General features: G+C 39.0%; 1 protein-coding gene across 5 annotated transcripts in view; it reads left to right on the forward strand.

Annotated features, from left to right (window-relative positions):
• greb1 (growth regulating estrogen receptor binding 1) overlaps positions 1–25,941 on the forward strand; it is a 167,968-nt gene extending 142,027 nt beyond the window's left edge. For all 5 annotated transcript variants that reach the window (XM_078399267.1, XM_078399265.1, XM_078399270.1 and 2 more), the window contains 11 exons: positions 4,062–4,164; positions 6,497–6,649; positions 7,680–7,822; positions 8,098–8,259; positions 10,242–10,446; positions 12,703–12,877; positions 14,733–14,960; positions 15,694–15,829; positions 19,071–19,271; positions 24,697–24,835; positions 25,546–25,941. In XM_078399267.1, coding sequence (XP_078255393.1) covers positions 4,062–4,164; positions 6,497–6,649; positions 7,680–7,822; positions 8,098–8,259; positions 10,242–10,446; positions 12,703–12,877; positions 14,733–14,960; positions 15,694–15,829; positions 19,071–19,271; positions 24,697–24,835; positions 25,546–25,709 — 1,809 coding nt within the window. In that variant the 3' untranslated portion in view covers positions 25,710–25,941. The remainder of the gene's footprint in view (positions 1–4,061; positions 4,165–6,496; positions 6,650–7,679; positions 7,823–8,097; positions 8,260–10,241; positions 10,447–12,702; positions 12,878–14,732; positions 14,961–15,693; positions 15,830–19,070; positions 19,272–24,696; positions 24,836–25,545) is intronic.
• Positions 25,942–27,766: the final 1,825 nt, after the last annotated feature.

Raw genomic sequence — 27,766 nt, forward strand, 5'->3', positions numbered from 1 at the left:
TGCTCCAGATTACCTGTCCAATGGCATAATCACTGCATGTGTTCCTTTTTTTTAGTACAATTCCAGTGGCAATTAATGGACATCAGACTAGCATGGCATTAGCGCCGAACACACAGACTGTTGTACTCAATAACATGCGGTCATGCAAAAACATTTCCATCTGGCTGCGTAGAAATTTATTATGAAACATTTTCTGTTGTGAAGTTAGAAGGGGGGGGGGGGTGCTGCAAGTGGGTACTTGTAACATTATATGATTGCCATTTTTTGTACTCTGTGGTTTGGAAAAAAAATGGGGATGAGATAAAATGATGTGGGTCTTTGGTGGATCTACCACTGCACAACTGTGTCATTATAGGGACAGGCTGGATATCCTGGGACTTTATTCTCTTGTGTGTAGGGAGCAGGGGTTAACTCACCAGGGGTTATCAGGGGTTATCTCTGCCTCTGCAAGGCCACCTGCATAATCAAGAATGGGTCGCACCCCGGCCACTCCCTCCTCCCCTCTCCCATCAAAGCATACACCTTCAGCTTTAGGGACAGTTTCTTCCCAGCTGTTATCAGGCAACGGAACCATCCTACCAACAACTAGAGAGCAGCCTTGAGCTACTATCTACCTCATTGGAGACCCTCAGACTATCTTTGATCGGACTTTATCTTGCACTAAATGTTATGCACTAAATCTCTGCCACAGAAGGTAGTTAAGAGGGAGTTAGATGTGGCCCTTGTGGCTAAAGGGATCAGGGGGTATGGAGAGAAGGCAGGTACAGGTTACTGAGCTGGATGATCAGCCATGATCATATTGAATGGCGGTGCAGGCTCGAAGGGCCGAATGGCCTACTCCTGCACCTATTTTCTATGTTTCTATGTGCTCCTACCATGGTGCTGTCTTTTTTATAACGGCAAACAAGATTAATTCCCTAACTCTCCTGAATACTGTCAAGTTACCTCAGGATTTTTTTATCTGGGTGTTACTCTTTGTGCTCTTGCACAGTTCTCCAGTGACCCCTGCTAGAATTGTTATTGAGTCATACAGCACAGAAACCAGCCCATCGGCCCAAGCATCCATGCTCCATGCTGCATAACCAAACTCCCATTAACTATCTTGCATCAGCAAGCTAGTCCCACTTGCCTGCACCTGGCCCATGTCTCTCCAAATCTATCTTTTCCAAATATTGGTTGAAATGTTAATAAAATATTGTAATTGTACTCCCCTCTATCACTTCCACTTGCAGCTTATTCCATTAATCCACCACCCTCTATGTACCTGCATGACTAAGAGGTGTGATTCTCACTTTCACCATTTCAAGCAGAATTGCCAGGAATATTCAGCTCTTTGCTGTTGCTAAGACAAGTGTTTCAAGAGGTATTTACTGGTCCATGCAATGTCTCAATTCTTAAGAGCATGGGAGTTATATAGACGTTATACCCTTTATCCTATATCTGTACAATGGACGGTTTCACTGCGTGGCATGCAACAAAAAAGCTTTTCACTACACCATTGTACATGTGACAATAATGATAAACTAAACTAAACCAGGCAATATCGCCAGGAGGAAAGCCTGTGAAAATGGGAGCTGTCACGGAATCCATTCATAATATTGGCCCCCCAAGATAGTTAGTTTGCAGCCCTTTTATTTGCCAGTAAATCAAAAACTTTGTACTTTGGTAGCTCTACCAATCCCACTGTAAGGCTCGGCACAATGTTGGGTCATTTTACTCAATAAGGTCTATTTGAAGTGTAGACACAAACAACAACGTCTCCAGCAAGTGCATGATAATTAGCAGAGGGGTAGTTAGAGATGCATTCTGCACATTATCACAAGCAAGGACATTTGAAACCATGCAGTTTGCAAGCTTAGTTTACAGAGGATTGACATTATATCTGCTTTGTCTAGCTATAGTGTCATCACAATATGCAGTCTTTTAGTTAAGCACAATGGGGATATTTCTTCCCTATCCTAGCAAGAGTGGGTTTATTTTCCAAATGCCCAATTCCCTTCTGAAATCCTATTGGTAGTGATTTATTATTGTTGCGTGCATAAAGATACTGTGAAAAACAGGTTCTGCATTTTTTTTGTATTGGAAGATTTTATTCAAAACCACTTGCCCATAGTGCTGTGCCTGTTTGAATGAGAGCCATAGTGCAATATCTCGGCTTCTTGGATTTGTCCATTCATATACAGGGTCCATACCCTGTTCACCTTCCCATCTTTCCAGGCAAGTGAATGGAAGCACCCCGGTATGAACTCTTGAGTGTAACGGTTTCAATTTCTTCGACTTCTTGCTTTGCACTTTCTGTTTTTCGTTTGCAACTAATTTCTAATCTAAGTTTCTTTTGTCTGCTTGATTCCTTAATACTTAATCCCCTCCATCGTGTGGTATTTTATTAAAGGCTTTCCTAAAGTCAACGTGAGAGCTATGAAAGGCACAATGGCAATGCAAGCCTGTCTTTCCTGTCTCATTTTTCCATTTTCCTGATGTTCATGCAATTTGCATCTACATCTTATTTCCAATTACCTTGTCTGTTATCTCCACAAAGACGGAGATTTAACAAGCATAATTGTGTCTTTGGAACCCTGTCCAAATCTAATTTTAAACTAAATCCCTGAATTTATTTCTAAATTGAAGGTATTGAAACGTTCTTTACCACTTGATCTGCCATTTACTGGATTAGTTCTGACTCCCCATTCAAAACTCTGTAGGGGTTGGCAGCTTTCCAGTTCTCCATCATATAAGTGAATTGCTTTGAAAGTACTAACTTTCTCACTCAACAACTGGATCAACTCATCAGTTCCTGGCATTTTGTCAAATCTTACCTAACAAATGTGCATAAAGCAATTTTCTCTCAGGTCCTTCAGAGAGCTATCTATTTTTCAGAAAAAGATGGTTTTAATAGTTATCTGATGTAAGGTAGAAACTGCTTGATTTGATCTTGCAGGGCATGCGGTTGTAAAAAACACATTTCTTTATTATTTTGAACAGAAACCTCATCATTTTAAAATAAAAGGTATAGTTTCACAGAGGGAGGAATTTGGTGTGACAAATATAGATAATGGATAATCACTTGCAGCATCCAGCATTCGCGATGAGGCCTCCTTTACATCGCTGAGACCAAGCGTAGACTCTATGACTTTTTTGCAAAAACATCATTTATCCATGTTCTCCAGAGATGCTGCTTGATGTGCAGAGTTATCCAGCACTTTGTGTCTTATATTGTTTATGTACATTGGTCAATATGGTCAAACGTGTGTGAGTGTCACTTAGGGCAGTGTTGAGTATGTGGGGAGATAGTTGATAGATGTGTAGTGGGGCTGCAGGGCTTGGAGCTGAGGCTAGTGTTGCAGCTGGTGAGTTTAGGCAATTAAAGATCCTTGCTAGTTCTGTGGAGTTAATAAACCTCTTGCAGCATTGAATCAATGATTTAGTCATGTTGTTGACTACAGCTTCAGGATGAATGCTCCAAAGGTGATGAGCCTTTGTGTCTTCCTCTTGGGATTGGTCAACCGGCAGTGCTTCTCTAATCCTGTTTAACTTATTGCTTCCAACTTTGTCACACCACCTTCTGCAAGGGAGAAGGAATATTGGTCTCCTGGAAATTTGACTTCAGCAACCATAGTAAGCCCTCTCACTATTGGTCAGGAAGGCCAACTAGCTCTATGAAGATCTCTTAATCTCTCATTTTCTCTGCTTACCAATGATTCCAGTGCATCAGCAAATCATGGAATCTTTTGCCCTTCAATATCTTCTAGCATAAGTTCCAGGATGAATGTCAACATCTGTCCCAGTGAACCTCCTTTTTAAGCGCTGCAGGTCAGTTTTAAGTAGTTCAGGCCAACTTCAAGTGATGGTAACTGTTCATGATGTTGATCCTATGTTGAGGCATGTAGTCATCCAACATAATAGATATCAATGATGCCAAGTGGGGATGATGCAGATTGCAGGTGACACAGATTTGGTGTGCTCATCAAATATTTCCATCTATGTGTTCTTGGCATCCTTATTTTTTTATAAAAATGGATCTCCTGTAAATGTATTCTTTAACCTATCATCATTATTCTCAGGTGGGGAAAACGGGAGCTTATTTGCAATTCCTTAATATTTTGTCGAGGATGTTGATTCGACTAATGGAAGTAGATGTTTATGATGAAGAAGAAATTAACCTCAGTAAGTGGTTTTTCTGTACTAAATATATTCTCTGGCATGATCTTTAAAAATTCATACAAAGCGATAGCTCAGATTTGCCCTTCTACTGATGGCTGTCAGTGTTCATTAAAATCATACTGTGAATTTGATAACACCTGAGATAGTACATGGCTAAAATGGAAATCCAGCTGCTATCATTATTTCTCTGTATTCTCCAGAAATCTGGAGGCAGGCTAAAAGTTGGTTTTCACACCATCAAATGCATAGTTTCAAATTCTTGCTCTATGCTTCACAAAACATACACAAGAAAAGGCAGGTATTTGACACAGAAGCCAGAATGTCTGTATTCTCATGCCTGTATTCGCTTCTCTCTTGGTCACCTTAGCATTAACATCACATTTGAGTAACTCCAGTGACCAATTGTCCTATGTCAGTTTGGCCATTCCTCGTTTATGCCTCTGTTAAAGTGAAGCTTTGCACAATGTTTTATCTGTTAAAGTGAAGCATTGCACAATGTTTTATCTGCTTTTAAGGAATAACACCACAGGAGATTCACTAATACTTAATAATTTATTACAATTTAGTGTCAGATTCTGAACACAATGACCTGAATAGGATAGTCTAATTTCTTGAATTGTAGTCAGACCTGGGCGAGTCTGACTACAGAAAACAACATCTCACCACCGCAGTGCAGAATTTAAAAATCAATTGATTAAATAAAATCTGCAATTCAAAAAAATCTAGAAGATGTACTGATGCTGATGGAATCACTTTCTCGAAACAATGGCATAGCAGGTAGAGCCACTGCCTCACAATGTCAGACACCAGGTTTCGATCGTGACCTTGGGTGGTGTCTGTGTGGAATTTGCACATTCTTCCTGTGACCGTGTTGGTTTCCTCCAGGTGCACTGGTTTCCTCCCACATCGTAAGACGTATAGGTTTGTAGGTTGATTGGCCTCTGTAAATTGCCCCTACTGTATAGGGAGTGGTTGGGACAGTGGGATAACCTACAACTAGTATGAATGGGTGATCGCTGGTCAGTGTGAACTTGGTGAGCCAAAGGGCCTGTTTCCACGCTGTATCTCTACCGCGGCACGGTAGCGCAGCGGTAGAGTTGCTGCCTTACAGCAAATGCAGCGCCGGAGACTCAGGTTCGATCCTGACTACGGGTGCTGTACTGTAAGGAGTTTGTACGTTCTCCCCGTGACCTGCGTGGGTTTTCTCCGAGATCTTCGGTTTCCTCCCACACTCCAAAGACGTACAGGTATGTAGGTTAATTGACTGGGTAAATGTAAAAAATGTCCCTAGTGTGTGTAGGATAGTGTTAGTGTGCGGGGATCGCTGGGCGGCGCAGACTTGGTGGGCCGAAAAGGCCTGTTTCCGCGCTGTATCTGAAATATGAAAAAATATGACAAAATAAACTGAACAAAAACTGATTCATTATTGCCTCCCACTACTACTCTGCTTTAATGTCTGGATCCAAATCCACACAAAAGATTTTCTCTGAAATAGTTAAGCAAAATAAAACCAGTTAGGGATGAGCAAGAAATGCCGATGTTGTAACACCCAGTTCCTGCAATTGGAACCAAAATAACTTTGTTGAACCAATAACAAAGCAATGATAGGCGGTAGAGTTGGTCTTGCTAAGAATCATTCTATTTGCATCATAAAGCAGATACAGAACTCTAAACCCTTAATATATTTACTTTAACCATGACATTGATGGTATTCATGTGAGGCATTTCAGGCTTGAAACATTTGAAATGGCTGCAATGTGTGCCTGAACCAAATAAAGCCATGAAAATTGATGTATGATCACACTGGGAAAAAATTAGATTAATATTGTGTAACGGACACCATTTTAAATAATCGGTGGAATGTAACATGGGCACTTGATTTATTTACATCACAGTCATACAAAACCTGTATGACCCTCATGTAATGGGAACAATAGAGATTAAGAGTTGCTGTTCAGTGCAGATCATTAGTCAATACGGGTTTAGAAAATGAAATAATATTTTAAAGTAAATTGGGCAACTCACAGCCATTTTATTAGTGCTTGGAGTTATACATTTTAGATTTGAATATCCAATGCTCTTGCGTTCATTATAACTATTTTTTAACCATCCATTTGTTCATGGTCAGGAAAAATATAGATTTACTACCTTTCATTGTTTTGATATAAATTGACGAATGCAGTGTGATGCCTCCTTTCATCAGATTTTCTTTTGGTATTCTGACGCTCATTATTTCCATATGTAAGAATAACCCATTGTTCCTAAAAACGTGCAGTAACATAATTGAATGGATGAACTTGCAATTTAATTTCCCTATTTATATTTTATTTTTTAGAACCCAAAGAGCATTCTGCATCACAACAGAAAGAAAGCTTGTTGTGGCCTGATTTGGAAACTTTCAGTAAATTGACCTTTGACTGCACTGTCCATGATGCAAAGTATGAAGATGCTAGTCCCGTTTATTCAAGAGACCTTGCCAACAATAAAGGTCAATCATTAATTTCTTTTTTCCATTGAAATGCCAGCATAAGTTGTTCTATGACAAGGAGGTGAGGAAAATGCTACAGTGGTGCTGGATTGCAAGACTGCATGCACTTCTCATAAACTTCTGTCATTCTCAAAGACAAGGCAAAGTCTCATAAATGTGGTCTATGTATTTAAATCTTCTACTCTCTGTTGAAAGTACAACAATGTAAAAATCGCAGATTGTGATTGACATGAATGATGTTAAAATATGGTGCTGAATAAGAATAAGATAATGGCAGTGTATTTATCCTACCTATTTATCTTTGTTGAGTTGCCTCAAATCCTGGAGGTTCTTATTCTCGCACAAAGAAGAAGCTAGTCCCCTCTCCAAGTTATCAAGGGCTAGTGCAGCATCATGTGATGTCTTGTGCGGTGGATCCATCCAGTTCATTCTTAGAAGTTAATCAGTCGTGTCTTCCAAAATGTGCAAGATTTGTGATTACCTGAACTGCCTCCAATGGAGAAGATGTGTGCCCACCCAGGCTGAGCTGGTTGGAGGAAGAAAGCTACCATACCAGCAATGACTTTTAAAATTAGCTTTCTGCTTTTGTGTGTGCTTATGAAATTATTATATATTATTGACTGTTATATGGTTCCAAGACCCAGGAACCTGGGACTTTGAGCTGTGCAACCTAACTAGTCTGAAGAAGGGTCTCGACCCGAAATGTCACCCATTTCTTCTCTCCAGAGATGCTACCTGTCCCGATGAGTTACTCCAGCTTTTTGTGTCTATCTTCGGTTTAAACCAGCATCTGCAGTTCCTCCTTACACTAAACATCCTCTTGTTATCTATCTTCATTGGGACCTCGGCTTCCCGGTCCCATTTTATTTCTATTTGGGTATAGTTGGGTCAGTGGGTTGTCTTGTTTTTGTTTTCCTTCATTCAGTGAATGGATGGAATTGTACAATCTTATTACACTCAAATATAAATTATGAAAATCTATGCTTGTATTTTGACTTTTTGTGACTTGCCAAAACCCCTAACCTTACAGGGCATTTAACCAATAAAAAAGACGATGACGTCTACCTGCGGCGCCACACAACACGTCTAAGATTATCCAAATATGCTGCCTATAATACATATCATCACTGTGAGCAGTGTCATGAATACATGGGTTTCAATCCCAGATGCCAGGTACGCATGAGAATCGAACAGCAAAGAAACAATAAAACTATTATCAAAATAGATAAAAAGTAAAAGTTTAAACCGATATGAAATAGAACAATATAATAACGCACGCTTTGTACTGTGTACTGCAAAATACCTCTAAACAATAGGATTCAACACTGCTTAATATGTACACTCGTATCATTTTTTAATTATAAAGAAAAGTATTAAGTGTAATAAGGTTTTTGTGTGCATGGCAAAATGGATTGAAAACTAATTTTCACTTCTTTGTTTTCTGTTAGCCATACGAATCCACATTCCATGCTTTCTCCTTTTCCTGTTCAATGCTGGGAGAGGAAGTACAACTCCACTTCATTATTCCCAAATCAAAAGAACATAATTTTATGTTTAGCCAACCCGGAGGGCAGCTGGAGAGTATGAGGTTGCCACTTGTTACTGACAAGGTGGGTTTCTGTCTCAATCTGGAATTTTTCCGCTATTTTGTTGTGCTTAAAATTATTAATTACTTGAACTAGCAAGCGGAGTCATTAAACCTATTTAAACTTTTCTACTGTCATTCATCACTTGCAATTAGCACCAGGACCATATTCTGGCTTCAGCAGAGGAGATAGTGTAATGACTACACATTATTCATTGTTTATGATGAGATGCTGAAGCTTTGTTTTCTCCTATTCGGTGAGGAGAAGTTGTTTTCAAGTAACAGTGAAAAGATACTTGCACAGTGTGCCCACTTTAACCATACCCGCCCTAATTTTATTGCTTTCGCATCAGGTTTTCTGGAGATAGTTTTGATCCAACAACATGTACAGTGGTTTGTGTTAAAGGATGGGCCAGCCAAGAGCACAAAGAGGAGGCTGCTAATTGTTCAGGGTGGCACAGTTGTGCAGTAGGAGGGATGCTGAATAAAAGCGCCAGAAACACAGGTTTGATCCTGACTATGGATGCTATCTGTACTGAGTTGTACATTTCCCTGTGGCCGCGTGGGCTTTCTCCTGGTGCTCCGGTTTCCTCCCCTATTCGGAAAGACGTGCAAGTTTGAAGGTTAATTGGTTTCTGTAAATTGTCCCTGGTGTGTAGGACAGAACTAGTTTACAGGGGATCATTGGTTGGTGTGGACTCGCTGGGCCGAAGGGTCTGTTTCCACTCTATCTTTAGGTTGAGAGGAACACCCCTGTCCCCTGTCTCCATCAATGATGTGCATGTGCAGTTTACCAGGGAGTATAAATACCTTGGAGTGTACCTAGACAGTAAACGGGACTGGTCCAGGGACGCTGAGGTCCTGTACAAGAAGGGACAGAGCCGGCTGTATTTTTTGAGAAGGCTCCGCTCCATCAACATCTGCAGTAAGATGCTGCAGATGTTCTACCAATAGGTGGTAGCCAGTGCTATCTTCCTTGCTGTCATGTGCTGGGGCAACAGGGCAAAGGTCGCGGACGCCAATCAGACTATCAAACAAAAGAAGGTTGACTCCTTCCTGGGAGCGGAGTTGGATTCATAGGAGGTGGTTTTGGTGCTCCTCAAACTGCAGAGCATCTTACACAATACAGCTCATCCCCTCCATGACACACTGGTCAATCTGAGGAGTACCTTCAGTAACAGATTGGTTCCACCAAGATGCATTACAGAATAACACAGGAGATCCTTCTTCCCTGTGGCTATCAAACTGTACAACTCCTCCCCCTTCTGTCGTGGGATAGACTGAGATTGACTCCCCTCCTCTCCCCAATCTTTGCACATCCCCAATCCTTTCCACTCATCGCTTTAATTTCATGTTCCATGTATTTTGTGTTTTATGACTGTTGGCAGATCAATTTCCCTCCTGGGATAAATAAAAGTTGTATTATATCTCTAAACTAAACTATTTTCTCCTCATTGGTCACAGGAATCCTCCACTGAATTGCTATTATTAGTCAAAGGATTGAAAGGAAATTTGGCAACTCTGTGAAACTAATTTAAAAAATAAAACAGACTTTCATGAGGACGGAATGGTCCATGTCATTAAAAAATGTTATCCATCGAATAGTCACTGTCCCTCCTGTGGGAAACAATTGGAACAACTGGTCGGTTCCATTTAAAGCCGTGGGGGAGTATGCCACAAAGTGGAGGCTGCCAATGGTCTGGGAAATTATTTGCCTTATTCTAAATTCCTTTCATTCCTCTCATGTACTGACTGAACGAAGATTTATAAAGTGTGGGTTTAAGTGCAGAATCACTAAATGGAAAACAAAAAAAATAGACCATTACAGTAGCAGGTCCAGCTTCTTTGCTTTGAAGGCTATGAAGTTTATTCAAGGCAGAGCTAACCTGATTTCGGTCACTGAAGTGAACAAGGAATATGATGATCAGACAGGAAAGTGAACAAGGCACAGAATTTGACGTGAAAGGTTGTATACCTTTACTTGTGCATCCATTTCTTATATCCTAGAATTCAGACTGCATAAAGAGTCCCATATTTACACCAACAACAGGACGTCATGAACATGGGCTCTTCAATCTGTATCATGCTATGGATGGTGCGGACCATTTGCACGTGCTGGTTATCAAGGAATACGAGATGGCAGTCTACAAGAAATATTGGCCAAACCACATCATGCTAGTCCTACCCAGCATCTTCAATAACTCTGGAGTTGGTATGTCAAAAAGTAATCCTGATGCGTTTTCTTTTACTGATGTAGTCATTGCTGTAGAAATACAGCTGATTCAATCGTTTCTAACGTAGACTCAAAATCTTGGACTAACTCAGCAGGACAGGCAGCATCTCTGAAGAGAAGGAATTGGTTATGTTTCAGGTTGAGACCCTTCTTCAGTCTGATGTCAGGGGAGTGGGCGGGACAGAGATAGAATATAGTCACAGACAGTAAGACTGGTGGGAGAACTGGGAAGGGGGATGGGATGGAGAGAGAGAGGGAAAGCAAAGCCTATTTGAAGTTAGAGAAGTCAATGTTCATACCACTGGGGTGTAAGCTACCCAAGCGAAATATGAGGTGCTGTTCCTCCAATTTGCGCTGGGCCTCACTCTGACAATGGAGGAGATCAGGTATGTTAAGGCGGACTGAGCGGAGGTGTTCAGCGAAACGATCGCCGAGCCTGTACTTAGTCTTGCCAATGTACAGAGGTTGACACCTGGAACAGTGCATACAGTCGATGAGGTTGGAGGAGATGCAAGTGAACCTCTGCCTCACCTGAAAAGACTGTTAGGGTCCTTGGATGGAGTCGAGGGGGGAGGGGGGGGGGGGGGGGTAAAGGGACAGGTGTTGCATCTTCTGCGGTAGCAGGGGAAAGTACCTGGGGAGGGGGTGGGTTTGGTGAGAAGGGACGAGTTGACCAGGGAATTGCGGAGGGAAGTCTCTGCGGAAAGCAGAAAGGGGTGGAGATGGGAAGATGTGGCCAGAAGTGGGATCCCATTGGAGGTGGCGAAAATGTTGGAGGACTATATGCTGTATGCAACGGCTGATGGGGTGAAAGGTGAGGATAGGTGGGACTCTATCCTTGTTACGAATGGGGGGGAGGGGGAGCAAGAGCAGAGCCGTGGGATATTTACCTGTTATTTTTGCTTCATCCATAGCACCACAGGATGATGGTGAGTAAGGTGGGCCTAAAATTGTTGGGCTATCGCATACGAGAGTTTTAGGAGATAGATAAGATATATTACATTGCTGGAAAAAGCTACAATGTATGTTTGTGAACTCTTCCTAGGTTTGTGGTCATGCTATTAAAAAGTAATATGTCTGAGTTCGAAATAATGAGGTTGTATTGTTATTTCAGTCATGTACCAATGTGGAATGATTATTTGTGTAATAGCTTTTAGGATTTAAATAGACCATTTTATTCTTTCCACTGTACTTTATGGAGGTTTACAAAAAGGCCTTAAATATGATGCCTCAAGGTGAATATTTTCATGGTGTCGAGTGAAATTACAAGTGGTCTGACTGTAGTTTTGGCCTGGCAATTTGGCGGCAACAAGCTGTGCCACAGTTACTGTTATTTCTTTAGTCAAGACATCAAGAGAAAGGTAGTAGTGGTGGTGCCAGGCAATGGGATTGGAATGCTTCCAGCTGCATTAAAATTATTGAAATAAAATCAAGTGATACCATTTACTCTGCAGCTTTTTCTTGTGACCCACAGAGAAACAGTACATGGTTAAACGGTGCAGATTCTATCCATCGGGAAAAATAACAAGTGTTAGGATTCTATAATCAATAGAGGACCCCGAGTTAGATGTTAAAAATAGGTTTTGTAGAAATGTAAAATTGTCTTTATGATGAAAGGGAACAGTATGGGGACACTAAATTTATAACCCAGATGCGGTGAATTAAGTGATTATGATCATTTTGTATTGCAAAGAGGCACCTGAATTGCAAATGTTTTTTCCCCCCAGCTGAAGCTTTGTCCACATTGTACTGAGATATAAGTTACTTTAGTCAGGTTAGTGGAATGCACATGAAAAGATCTCCACTAAATCTGGGGAACATATGGCCCATGCTCACTCAAAGTGGAGAAGGGGCATTCAACATGGTATTGAGATCCTCGAGGCCAAGCATCAGAAGTACACAGAGGCCCTGCATAAGCAGTGGAAGATGCACAGAAATTCACAAACTAGCTCGCATGCCGCACTGCCCATCATCCCCCTCCCCCTCCTTCCCATCATCCATTACTTGCCCGGTCTGTAAATTGAGTTTTTAGTTCCCATATTGACCTCGTTGACCATCTCAGAATTCACAAAATAAGGGTGTGAATATAGAAGGGGCTGCCTAAGAAGGGGGACTGGTGCAGGAATCGGGATGTTACAAAGAGGAGCAAAATATGAACCCGAATAGTTTGTTTTGAGCTGCAAGAATTTATCAGATTCAACCCTCTGATTATCATTCTTGTTACTTATGCTCTAGGTGCAGCTCACTTTTTGATTAAAGAGCTCTCTTACCATAATTTGGAACTGGAACGTAACCGTCAAGAGGAGCTTGGAACTAAACCTCAAGATGTGTGGCCATTCATTATCATTGCGGATGACTCTTGTGTGATGTGGTACAGCCTCAATACTGAAATCCCAAAGAACTCTTCCAGGTAATTAAAGGCACTTCCACTTCATTGCCGTTCGAATTTTAAATAGACTTCTTTAGCTAATATTATTTGCTCTGCCATTGTGTAAGAATTTTGGTGTTGTTTGCCTATCCTGCACTCAATTTTCACAGAGGACATGTCACTGATTTTGAAGTGTTAATCATTTCTAAAAAAAAGTAAGCATTCCTTTTGTCCATGTAAACAGATAGTTACAATTGGAAAGAAGTGAAAAATAAATGAACTCTTTGCTTTTCATTACCTTTCCTAAAATGACTGCTTTTGTTTTAATTGCTAAATGTGAATGTAAATTAAGAACAACTTTAAAGCTTTAAAAAAAAATCAGAATGTATTATGAATAATTTATTCCATGCCAGAAATGTATCCACTATTTTGTTCTTGGTAGACCTACAAACAGCATTCAAATAACTGATCAGGTAACCTGGTTTTGCCAGGTATTAATTTTTCCCAGATCACCAGTGGTGAGTCATAGAGCATGGAAATGGGATCTTTGGCCTAACTTGTCCTTGCTGATCAAGATGCCTTTCTAAACTAGACCTATTTGCCTGCATTTGAGTCATATCCTTCTAAACCTTTCCTATCCTGGCACCTGTCCAAATATCTTTTAGATTTTGTTATTGTACCTGCCTCAACTGTTTCCTCTGGCAGCTCATTGTGTGGTAAAGTTACCCCTCAGGTTCCTATTAAATCATTCCCCTATTACCTGTTCGATACTGTCCAATTCACCTTTACCCGATTATGGACATTGGACTTTGTCTATGTAATTGACACATTACAATGTTGTGAGTTATATTCTGCACCCGGTATTTTCCTCTTTGCTCTATCTAATTGTATTTGAGATTGTCTTGCTTATAATCTAGTATAATCTGATCTGATTGGATAGCATGCAAAACAAAACTTTTCACTATACTTTGATACACATGACAATAATAAATCCAAACCTAAAGCCTCTAGTTCTTGATTCCCAAATTATAGCAAAAAGACTCTACATTCAGCGTTTCTATGGTTTTATGGTTGGAGAAAACACCAGCTGAAATAAACTCATGATTTTATATACTCCAATATGAGCACCCCATACTCATCAAATGGGTCTTCAAATTCTTCAAAGAATAAAGTCCTCGCCTATACTTTAGTCTCTTGAGTCCGGTATCTTGAGATACTGTATCCTGTAATCTTGAGATCCATGTAATTTTTTTCTGTATTCTTTCCAAATTAATGGCATCTTTCCTTTAGCAGGGTGTCCAAAATTTAACACAATACTCCAAATGCAGCCTCACCAACATCTTGTACATTGACAACTTAACATCTGTTACTGGTGAAGACCAGGTTGACAAAAGCCTTTTTCACCACCTGTGACTCCACTCCTTCATGCAGCATGGTTAGGAGAGCAACAGTGAGAGCAGATGACACTTTGATGGCTAAACAATGACATCTCTGGCAGCAGCACAAGCTTTCAACTGAAGCGTCAGGCTAGATTATAAGCACAAACCTGAGGAATAAAGTTCAAATCGTCAAATTAAGTTTAGAAGTGATGGGAAAATAACCTCGGCGGTTGATATTCAAGAACTGGCAAAACTGTTAATAATTTGTGTGGGAAATTCGTATGTTTTGAAGGAAACGGGGAAAAGTGTGGTTCAAGCTTCTAAATTAACTACAATGAACCACCAGCTTGAGAAAATAATTGTAGACATACCCATTTAAATGTACAGAAAAAGTTTTCAGCTAGTGTTTTCTCTGACCAATAGACCAGTCCAGTGTCTATGGTATAACACTGTCCTGCCTTCAGTCAGTTCTGACCTGCTACCCTTATTAACTAACTTTAATTTTTTTAAATGTCCAGTGTACCTGCTGAACAGAAAGTTGTAGAGCGAAATGTTTCTTTGAAGCACGTCCTCCAGCACATTGAAGTGACTACTCAGATCCCACGCTATGCCCTTTGTGGTTTCCGAAAGTGGTCCAGTAAAGTAAGCAGTCCATACCTTACGGAGCCTTTCTCTCGCTGTCATCTACATGACTTTTTGATGCTGAATGTGGATTTGACTCAAAATGTCCAGTACAATCAGAACCGGTAAGTTGGCTGATGTTGCTTATTTTCTCAGTGAGATGCTAACATATACCTTCACCAAAACTTGTATTTCATAATAAAAATTTTGACCTCATTAAAAGAATTACTTTCAATTAATTTGACTTCAAAATGATGACAATATACTTTGGGTCATAAGCAAATTTCGTTGCATCTGCCTCAAAATTCATCCTTATTTGTTTGCACTAAACTTATTTAGCCATGTTGGCCCATTCTACTGTCTCCAATGCACCTATTGAAATCAATGGGATGAACTTCAGGTCGATGTGTACATCTGAGCCTCTCAATTAGTGTAATTAAATCTAGCTATGAGCGTTAAATTCTCAGAAATTATTTCAGAATTCAGTTCCAAAAGCCAGATATCAGGTATGGAAGCAGATTATATCCTGGATGGTGTTCAAGGTCAGGAGACACTCTTGCACATATGCCTGCTGCTGCGAGAGAAACAGCCCTGGCTACGAATACATTCTGTGGCATTGTTTTGTGTTTGGCAGCTTCAAGAAGGGCAGACTCTATCCCTCAAACAGAGACCGAAATGGAGGGCTATTCACAATAGGAAAATGTACATTTAGCTGCCCATCAATGCAGTGTGAATGTGCCAACCAACAAAATTGCAATTGTTGGCTTGAGTCTGAAATATGACATTAATTAGTTAGTTCTGCGCACAAGAAATATTGCCTGTCATGCTTAAGCAAAAAAAAGGTGTACCTTGTTTCAGATTTACCTGTGATGATGTGGATTTCAACCTCCGCGTCCACAGTGCCGGTCTTCTTATCTGTCGTTTTAATCGCTTCAGTGTTATGAAGAAACAAATTGCCATTGGCGGACACAGAACCTTTCTCATCAAGTCAAAGGTATTCAAAAGGGAATATAACCATATGATGAATAATTCAAATTCCAATAACGGCAGTAGATTAACAAATACTTTTTCCTGCATTTGTCTTTATATCTAATGAATCAATGGATAAACTTTGTGCTCATCTCAGTAAAGATGAAGTACAGTGATGGATGTACAAATATGCTGGTTAACTTTGACATCAGTCTGGGTGCTCCTTCAGTGCTGCCCTTACATTGAGCACAGGTCCCTCTATGCCACTGTGTCTGAAATGCTGGTCATTGGAATGTTTTTACCACATTATGAATTTGAACTTTTTTTACATTTCCCAATAGTTGAGACTGAAAGTTTCAGAATAGATTAAAAAATGGATTGGATGCAGAGTAAGGCCCTTTTTGTTCTTCCTTTACTAATTTGTTTAATTGTCTAATTTAGAGATACTGCACTGAAACAGGCCATTCAGCCCACCGATTCTGCACTGACAAACGATTACCTTGTACACTAATTCTATCCTACTCACTAGGGACAATTTATAGGAGACAATTAACCTACAAACCTGCACGTCTTTGGAATGTGGGAGGAAACTGGAGCACATGGAGAAAACCCACATGGTCACAGGGAAAATATGCAATCTCCGTACACACAGCACCCATAGTCAGGATCAAATCCGGATCTCTGGTGTTGTAAAGCAACACCTGCACTACTACACCACTGTGCCACCCAGAAACTTAGAATTTTCTCATTCTGCCCTTTTCTAGCTTTCTGGAGGTAGCTAGATTGAAATCATTAATTTCAAATAAAATTATTACATACCCACATTTTGTCATTTCAAGGCTCAACCATCACTGTGCTACTCCGATTTTCGTTTTAATTCTGTGGAGGCTATGGTAGTATTTGAAGATTGTTAATTTACAGTCAACTAATACATGCTATAGGACCACAGTTTAAGAATAAGGGGTAGGCCATTTAGAACGGAGATGAGGAAGAACTTTTTCAGTCAGAGAGTGGTGAAGGTGTGGAATTCTCTGCCTCAGAAGGCAGTGGAGGCCAGTTCGTTGGATGCTTTCAAGAGAGAGCTGGATAGAGCTCTTAAGGATAGCAGAGTGAGGGGGTATGGGGAGAAGGCAGGAACGGGGTACTGATTGAGAGTGATCAGCCATGATCGCATTGAATGGCGGTGCTGGCTCGAAGGGCTGAATGGCCTACTCCTGCACCTATTGTCTATTGTCTATTGACCAATATTAGAATGCCTGTCACCTTTGTGCTTCGGTTTAACGAGGTGTAGCCTTTATCATTTAAGCAGAGAACTTATGAGCAAAGTTCCAATCTTTCCCCATATCAACAAAATGAAGGCGGAAATAATATGACCTATCTTCCTCATTCTTTGGAAATGGGGTTTAGAAATGGGAAGACAAATAAGGCAAGCATTTATTGCTTATCCCTATTTTCTATATAGGTGGTTCTGATGACAACCATTTATCTGGGTGTTTGATAACATTGATGGGCTGAAGCAATTTAAAGTCAACCACATCATACATGGATTGTGATCATTTCTTGGCAAAGATGTAAGGTTTTATTCCCTGAGTGGTATAAATGGACCAATTGAATAAAACAGACGCACACTTACCTTGGCAGCTTTGCTGAGGCCTATACACCCCTCCCAACCCTTCCGAATTTGGCAGAAAGTTTCCGCTTTCTTATTTCATTTCCGCCATTCCAATTTCACCTCACATTTTTCCACAGAACAGTCGGTAATTGCAATTTGTCAATTCAGCGGCTGGAGGTTGCTAGAGCTTCCGCGAGAAATCACCCGCGCCCTTGAAGTCTCCCTGAAAATATGGCACCTAGGCTGGGCAAGGCAGCCAATCTCAACCTCATCGGGACTTCCATGGCTGATCGGTGGGTTGAATTTGCAACCTGCGGCCGGGGTTCTGGAACTCCAGCCCAGCTGGAGCCAGCACATCTATCCCCATAGCCGACTTCCTTGGCCAGCTGGATAAACCAGCAAAGCTCTGGAACCAAGAGTGCCAGAAAATCAGTGGTGGAACTGTAATCAGTAAATATTAACTTTAAGTGCAAGATTATATAACTATATTGATTAATTAAGACAGGGTTAAAATATAAAACATAGCAGAAAAGCCAATTACCACCTTTTTGGGCTGATTATCAATTAATGTGCGAATTTACTTCAACGAGTATTTCCGTATGCTTAGTCGAGTCGCGTATATCAACTCTTTCTTCATAACTTAGTCATACAGTTTATAACCATTGTTCTTTCAATACCAAGAGATTTGGGATGTGTAAGGAAAAAGCAAAATAGAAAAAACAAAACAAAATAATCTTTCTATAAATAGCATAATATACTCCTGATTTGCCTGACATTGTACTTGTAGTCCAAGAACTACAGACTTTTGGAAATAATAGTCGTTTTTCACACATGAATGTAGCGTAACGCTTATGCGCATTTGGCGTGCATACCTTTTTTTGCTGAAAAGTTGCATTACGCGCTATATTATGAATTTTGATGTAAAATTCTGAATTTTGGACATCAAAATTATGAATTTGTAAAATCAAATGTTGGGAGGTCTGCCTATACCTTTCACACCAAATTATATGTGAGCATGATGTCGTTCAATCAATTACTTCCAGCCGAACTGTTGAAGAACTGCTCATCAGGGAAAGTGGCTCAATTCCTCCTCCATATCCTTGCATTAACTTTCTCTCAAATTTTGGATTTAAAATAAATCACATCTCTACTCCTTTGTCAGAAATTGTATACAATCAGTTTTGATTTAGATTTTTAGATTTTGAGATACAGCGCAGAAACAGGCCCTTTGGCCCACTGGGTCCGCGCCGCCCAGCGATCCCCGCACACTAACACTATCCTACACCCACTAGGGACAATTTTTACATTTGCCCAGCCAATTAACCTATATACCTGTACGTCTTTGGAGTGTGGTAGGAAACCGAAGATCTCGGAGAAAACCCACGCAGGTCACGGGGAGAACGCATAAACTCCATACAGACGGCGCCCTTAGTCAGGATCAAACCTGAGTCTGCGGCGCTGCATTCGCTGTAAGGCAGCAACTCTACCGCTGCGCCACCGTGCCGCCCTATTCTTTTGCTTCCCATTCCTTATTTTAGAATCTCATTGAATGAGTAGAATGGCAGTCACACTTTCATATCTTTGTCTTATCATGTACAAGCTCATAAAAGCTGTTATTTGTTGATTACACTGAATACAACTCTATGTGTTACAGATCCCTGATGTACCTATGTCCATACCTCCAGCTCAGTATATCTGTGCTCCAGACAGCAAACATACATTTTTAGCTGCACCAGCCCAGTTACTGCTTGAAAGATATCTGCAACAAACCAGCAACAACCTTTTTCCATTGTCTATGCGGAACTACAGTCATCCAGTGCTGTCACTAGATTGTTATCTTAACCTGGGACAAGAGGTATGGCATCAAAATTGTAAATTCGGTGTGTCCCCCCCTCATTAATAATTACAGGTTGAAATAAGTACTCTGGTCTGAGAACTGATATAACATATTAAACTTCAAAATTAGAATGTGATGTAGTTTCGCGTAGTATATCTGTACCGTATTAGAGTCAAGGAGTCACAAGTAATGATATTATCACAAGTAACAGCATATTTCATGTATGTCACTTCCTAGAGCTTTAATTCCAGCTCTTTTACAAGAACATTCCAGCCTCCTATTGAGAGGAATGTTATTGTCTAGCAAGTGGGGGTGGTTGCATAGGGAAAGTAGTACTTATGTTAGCTCCTTCCCCTACCTCATTCTTTCTTCATCTCATCCTTTCTGACCACAATTTATTTCATTCACTTTCCTTTTGACTAATGTCATGGCATTGCCTGTCAGAAGACTCAGCTATAGGTGGCATGTTCAAGATTAATGTCGGAGTAGGATAGGAAAGTTTGCCTTATCATGAAATCCTCGCCATGGAGCTATTATCAACACTTGTTTTATTTGCTGCACAAGAAAACTTTGTGGCTGTTTGCACCACATTTTGGTCCGTGATCTTAGTGTTCTACATTTTTTGAGTGAGGCTGCTTTTGTTTCAAACAAATTTCCTGCAATTACCCATTGAATATGAAAATGAATCTGAAACCTGTTCTGAAATACATTTGTATGGAGTTTAATCCAGGATACTGGAAGGCCAGCCCTAAAAATGAAATTGTTCCCCTTATTATGAACTAACTTTGATTTAAGACTTCCTCTCTCGTCCAGTCAATTGCTTGCCAAGTAGGTGGATGAGGGCAAGGTGTTAGACATAGTCCATACGGACCACAACAAGGCCTTTGATAAGATTGCACATGCGAGGTTACTCTAGATAAATTTAACTGGTTTGATGATGGAAACAGCGGGTGTTGGTGGAAGGTTGTCTTTAGCTTTGGAGGTCCATGACTAGTATTGCACCTCAAACGTTAATGCTGGGCCCAGTGTTGTGCATCTAAGTAAATGATTTGGTTGAGAAAATGTCTAATATAGACACATTTAAAGACTGGATGGAGGATCATTTTACAAAAACAAATCATAAAGTTATGTTTATCTGCGGCGACTTCAATATTGATTTGCTAAATCCAAATAATCATAAAATGACTGAGGAATTTATCAATACATTGTACAGTATCAGCCTATATCCCAAAATCACCAGACCCAGTCGGATTACTTCCCATTGTGCTACATTAATTGATAATATATTTACTAATGATATAGATAACAATACAGTAGGAGGATTATTAGTAAATGACATCAGTGACCACCTTCCAGTTTTTACAGTTTATAACAGCAACTACGGATAAAATAAGCAGGACAATAAACAAGAATACCGAAGGGTTAGGACAGAAGAGTCCATGGTTGCACTTAAAAATGATTTACTTGCACAAAACTGGGAATTAATATATAAAGAAAATGATATTGATAAAGCTTATGACGAATTTTTAAAAATATTTAAAATACTATATGATAAAAATTGTCCAATGAAACAATATTGTAGAGAAATAATAAAGATAATCATTGGATGTCAAAAGGATTTCTAAATGCCTGCAAAAAGAAAAACACACTATACAGAGAATTCATTAAACATAGAACTATAGAAGCAGAAAATAAATATAAGAAATATAAAAACAAGTTAACTAATATCATGAGAAATTGTAAGAAAGAATATTATAATAAACTACTAGAAAACAATAAACACAACATTAAGGGTATATGGAATATATTAAACAGCATAATTAGAAATAACTCTAGACAGATTAATTACCCGCAGTATTTTATAGAAAATGATAAGACTCTAAATAACATGGATGACGTGGTTAATAAATTTAATAATTTTTTTGTAAGTGTTGGACCTAATTTAGCAGAAAAAATCCCAGATCCGGTGACATCTAATGATAATCTTATAGAAACGAATCCAAGTACAATGTTTCTTAAACCGGTAGAAGAAATGGAGATTGTAGATATTGTTAATAAATGCAAGAATAAAACATCCACTGATTATAATGAGACAGATATGAAAATAGTAAAAAAGGTAATTGATGGGATTTTTAAACCATTAACACACATTTTTAACTTATCATTACAAACCGGTCAATTTCCCAATAATATGAAAATAGCTAAAGTTATTCCGCTGTATAAAACTGGAGATAAACACCACTTCATAAATTACAGACCTGTTTCTCTTCTCCCACAGTTCTCTAAAATTCTGGAAAAACTTTTCGTCAACAGATTAGACAATTTCATAGATAAGCACAATTTACTCTCTAATAGTCAATATGGATTCAGAAGTAACCGGTCAACATCACTAGCTTTAACTGAACTCATTGAACAAATCACAAATTCTATAGATAAAAGGAAATATGCTGTTGGGGTATTCATTGATCTAAAAAAAGCATTCGATACAATAAATCATGAAATATTAATCAATAAATTGGAACTATATGGGATTAGGAGGTTGGCTTTAGAGTGGGTTAGAAGTTATTTAAAGAACAGGAAACAATTCGTGAAGATGAGAGAATATCAGTCTGGATGTTTGGACATTGTGTGTGGAGTCCCCCAGGGGTCAGTGTTGGGTCCTAAACTCTTCATCATCTACATCAATGATATATGTAAATTATCAAAAATATTGAAATTCATCCTATTTGCTGATGACACTAACATTCTTGGTTCTGGTGAAAATTTACAGCAACTTTTGGACAGTATCACCTCAGAATTTTGCAAAATTAAAAAATGGTTTGACATTAACAAATTATCACTAAATTTGAGCAAAACAAAAATTATGATATTTGGGAACAGTAAAATAAACAATCAAGCACAGGTACAGATAGAGGGTGTTAACATAGAAAGAGTAAATGAAACTAAATTCCTTGGGGTGATAATAGATGAAAAAAATTGCTGGAAATCTCACATTAAACATATCCACAGTAAAGTATCTAGAAGCATTTCAGTTCTGGCCAAAGCAAAACATTTCCTAGATAACAAATCACTTCGCATTCTGTTCTGTTCACTAGTTTCACCTTATTTAAGTTACTGTATAGAGGTGTGGGGAAGTACATATATAAGTTCACTACAACCACTATTCATACTGCAAGAAAGAGCCATTAGAATAATTCATAATGTCGGTTTTTGTGAACACACCAACTCATTATTTATAAAGTCTAAAATAATCAAATTTTATGACATTGTGGAATACCAAACAGCTCAATTCATGTACAAAGTGAGAAACAATTTGCTACCAAGTAACTTACAGGAAATGTTTTATGAAAGAGAGGGGGGGGTATAATTTAAGGGGAACATTAAATTTCAAGATTCGCAATACTCGAACAACAATGAAAAGATTTTCTATATCAATCAGTGGAGTAAAGCTATGGAACAGAATGAATGCGGAATTAAAACAATGTTCAAACATCATCCAGTTTAAAAACAAATATAAACACATGATTTTTTCTAGGTACAGTGAGGAGGGGGATTAACAGTCACCAGGGGTCTACATATAATAACACATCATTATTTAAATAAGTATATCTATATGAACATATAAGGGTGTATGAGTATTTTTGTATTAATATCTGACTTATTATACGGGTGGGTGACTATATTTGTATTTATATTTTGTATAAATGGTCGGGTATATGTATATATATGATTGGCTTAATGTATGTATATATATCAGATGTAGTTAATATAGACATTATTGTGTAAATAGGTATATTCATATGATTGTAGGGGTGAGTGAGTATATATGTAGTTATATATGTATTTTAGGTATTAGTTATTATAGATAATACTTGATAAATATTGATTAGGGAATGGGGGTAGGATTAAATAAGTTCACACTTCTTCCTACTCCTTTTCGCACATGTTAAGTAATGGATGAAATTCTTTGTATTTCTTCTGTTTTTTTGTTTATTTTGTTTTTTAATTGATGTCTTTTAACATGTACGAAATAAAATAAAATGAAATGAAAAAAAGAATGTACACGGCATGATTGGTAAGTTTTCAGATGACTCTAAAATAGATGGTATCATAGACCATCTATTTTACCGGTATTAAGGATTACAGCGGGATCTTGATCAGCTGGGTAATTGAGCTTTATTCAGATAAGTGTAAGGTGTTGCATTTTGAGAAAGTCAAACCAGGGAGGGACATTCATAGTGAACTGTAGGGATTTGGGTGTGTTGTAGAACAAAGGGACCTATGAATACCAATATTTGATTCCCTGAATGTGGTATCACAAGTGGACATGGTGGTGAAGAGGTTCTGGAATATTAATCATTGAGGTTGTTTTCCCATCACTTTTAATATAATTTGAAGATTTTAATCATATTCCACAAGTTTGTGCCTATAATTTAGCCTCACGATTCAGTGCAGCATTGGGAGATTGTGCTGCTGCCAGAAATGCCATTGTTCAGACATCAAAGTGTCATCTGCTCTCACTGTTGCTCTCTGAATCCTGCTGCGTGATTCAACTAAGGAGTGGAGTCGCAGGTAGACTGGGTGGTCGCCAAGCTGGTCTTCATCAGTTACAGCATTGAGTCAGGATGAATGTTGCAGCTCACTACAGCAGTTTTGCTCACTGTGCTGTAGAGAAGATGCCATTAATCTGGACGGAATGCAGAAAAGATTTACGAGGATGTTGCCAGGACTCGAGGGACTGAGTTATAGAGAGAGCTTGGGCAGGCTGGAACTTGATTCTTTGGAGCACAGAAGTCTAAGGAGAGATACTTAGAGATAAAGCGTGTAAACAAGCCCTACGGTTCACCAAGTCCACGCTGATACCCATTCACACTAGTTCTATGTTATCCCACTTTCGCATCCACTCCCTCGTATAAAGTATAAAATCATGAGGAACATAGATAGGATGAATGCACACAACCTTTTTCCCCCATTGCAGGGGAATCAAGAACAAGCGGGCATAGGTTTACGGTGAGAGGAGAAAGATTTAATTGGAATCTGAGGGGCAACTTTTTCACATTGTGGGTGATACATATATGGAATGAGCTGCTGGAGGAAGTAGTTGAGGCAGGTACAATAACAACATTTAAAATATATTTGGACAGGTACATGGATAGAATAGGCTTGGAGGGATATCGGTCAATCGTGGGCAAATGGGATCTTCCATAGATGAGCATCTTGGTCAACATCGACAAGTTGGGCTGAAAGGCCTAATTCCATGCTGTGTGACTCTCACTCTTTGACATGCATCATTTATGTCTCATGATTACTCTGCCAATTGCAACCAGTGTTCAAAATTGTATTAATTCCCAGCTGTTAGCTTGTTATTTCCTTCAATTATGTAATTTAAAAGCATAAATGATTCCTGAAAGTCAAATTGCTGTCTCCATATTTGATATTTCAGATTACAGTTTGCTTTGTGAGTTCCCGTCCTCATTCCTTAAATATCAACTGTTCCGGCCTTGCTTTCAGTGGCCTTCTCCTGTATCTCTGTGACTCGTTTGTCACAGCGAGTATTTTGAAGAAATTCCATTTTTTGAAAGGTAAGTCTGGGTTTTATTCAGCTTTTCACTTTTGATATTCACATTTTGAAAAGGTAGTATGGCTTTCCCCCTGGTGGCATCACTTTTTAAATGCATTTGTTTTTTTGATCCAGATTCTAGCATTTACAATCCCTTGGGTTTCCAGAATTGATTATCCTGCATTATTTGAATTAATATAATTAATTGAATCAAACATGATAAATAATTCTAATGCTGCTAAAAACTCTCAAACATAGGTATAGTGGAAAACATATTATGATAACAATATCTGACATTGTCATGTGGGCTTAAGAAAATGTTGTTCCTTAGCATGGGAGCCTCCAAATCGAAATACTTTAGTATTGGCAAGGATAAAGCTGAGGCTGAAAGCTTTTTGCAAAATATGAAAGATTTCAATAGATTTTTGTTTTGTCATACAGTCTAACAAATTATGTGGGAATCATTATTGTTATCGAAGGCTATTGTAGCATAATGTACTTTCTGAATGTGGCTGATAACGCTTGGATGCAAATATTTAATTTTCCATTGTTGAAATTTGATGTTGCCTTGTGAAAAGATAAATTGTAAATATTTGTAATTTCTAAGCAAATTTCAGCCATATTTATCACCAGTGCCTTTTGTGTGAATACAGGCTTGAATAATGAATAGTTTAACGCAATTTTCACTCTAAAAATAATTTACTAATATTACTTCCAAATCCATTTGTTTAGGTGCCACACTGTGTGTCATTTGTCAAGATCGTAGTTCTCTTCGGCAGACTGTTGTAAGACTGGAGCTGGAGGATGAGTGGCAGTTCAGGTTAAGAGATGAATTCCAGACCGCTAACTCGCAAGAGGATAAGCCGCTCTTTTTTCTGACTGGACGACATATCTGAGGAATGAAAATTCCCCGGTAAAACATACACTACAAAAATAAGCACTCCAGAAATAACACTATTTTTATTTGAGCCATGAACATATTTCAACGTCTAAAACAGTGTTTTTTAAAAAAAGAAACTAAATAGAATGGTACCAAATCAAATGTAAATACTGATACTCATCAAGAAAATTCCTGTAACCATTCATCTATCTTATGCACTGCCTTAAACTATATTTTTTTTAATAGAATTTTTGAAATGTCTTTACTTGCCTGAATTCGAGACAGAAGGTTAACTTCAATATTTGATATACCTTAGACTAAATGATTTTGTGTTGCATCTGGTTTAAAACGGCAAGGCTTGAATCTCAACTCTGTTGTTCGAAAAGAAATCAGGAAGTGTTCCCGCCTGGCCAGTTACTGTGGTAGTTTGTGGCAAATCTGCACTTTAAGACCACTGAACTGTGAGAAGAAAAATGAGTCACTGAACTCTCAAGTAACACCTCAAGCAGGTAATGGATTCATTCATAACTGGCCCCTCTGGAAGTTTTGATCCTTTGGTGTAAGAAAGAAATATGGCTTCTCATTCCTCAAAGGGTATTTTTAGATAAAGAATTGTGGATTGTTTTCAATTAGGGATAGGCAATAAATGCCAGCCTTGCCCTGTAAATAAATGAATAAAGTCCAATTTCTGATTTTCGTCATTGCATTTTGACATTTTACAATAGTATGTTAATGTAATTCTGCATTCTTTGAATGCATTCAGTGTCAGAGACGATACAAGTGGCACTATCAAACCTGGTGGATATGGCATAGAGTGGTACTTAGACTAAGAATCATTCCTTACAACTATTGCATTGCAATGGTGTTTAGTTTTAGTTTAGAGATGCAGCGTGGAAACAGGCCCTTCGGCCAAACCAAGTCTGTGCCGACCAGCTATCACTGCACACCAGCACTATCCCACACACTAGGGACAATTTGACTTTTTTTTTTTACCAAAGCTAATTAATCTACAAACCCGCACGTCTTTAAAATGTGGGAGGAAACCAGAGCACTCGGAGAAAACACACGCATCACGGGGAGAACATAGAAATTATGTGGAGACAGCTCCTGTAGTCAGGATCGAACCCGGGTCTCTGTATAGCAATAGCTCAACCTCTGTGCCACCGTGCCGCTGTTGGTTGGAAGTACATTTCCAATTGTATAATTTTAGTTTTATTTCTCCAAGATCTCTGATAATTTCAATTAGATGTGAGCAATTTGAATACAAACCCTGAATTTATCAAAAATTACTGCCTCCTAAATTGTAAACTTAAAAGCTTTTTGTTAGAAATGCTACAGCCCTCAAACAGTTAACAATTTAAACATGTGGGAATTAACAGGGATCCAGGAGTCATACTAAAAGCTGGCAGTCAGTTTTGGTATCCGGTGTTATAAAACTTTTTTCCATCTTGACAAAATAATGCAGAGATTGGGATATATTTTTTAGGCCTAAAAAGTTGAATTATTCCTATTTCAGAAATTGTTGCCCAATTTCTTGAGTGAATTCCATGATCATGTTGAAGACATTTGTGAGCTGTGTCTGTCTGACTGAGGAGTACAAAACATTGCTGATAATGAAGCCTGTATCTTCCATCATTTGCTGCATTGGTGTTGTAGCTCAACGCAAGATCATACCTTGGTTCATCCACCTACACCTCTGGCAATTTCTCTTCCACTGAGTACCATAGAAACAGAAAATAGGTGCAGGAGTAGGCCATTCAGCCCTTCGAGCCAGCACCACCATTCAATATGATCATGGCTGATCATCTAAAATCAGTACCCCGTTCCTGCTTTTTCCCCATATCCCCTGATCTCTTTAGCCCGAAGAGCTAAGTCTAACTCTCTCTTGAAAACATCCAGTGAATGTCTTATCTCATGTTTCCACCTTCTTGGAATCTGACTATCAAATACAAATTCTCACAGAGGTATGTTCATTGCTCTCTTCCATCAGCCTCTGCAAAATCAAACTCAATTCATTTTTCTTGATCTAAAATTAACTACCATCCTACCATCCCACAATTTCTCCCTCCGTAT

Source organism: Rhinoraja longicauda, chromosome 5, assembly GCF_053455715.1.
Source record: "Rhinoraja longicauda isolate Sanriku21f chromosome 5, sRhiLon1.1, whole genome shotgun sequence".
Taxonomy (NCBI): domain Eukaryota; kingdom Metazoa; phylum Chordata; class Chondrichthyes; order Rajiformes; family Arhynchobatidae; genus Rhinoraja; species Rhinoraja longicauda.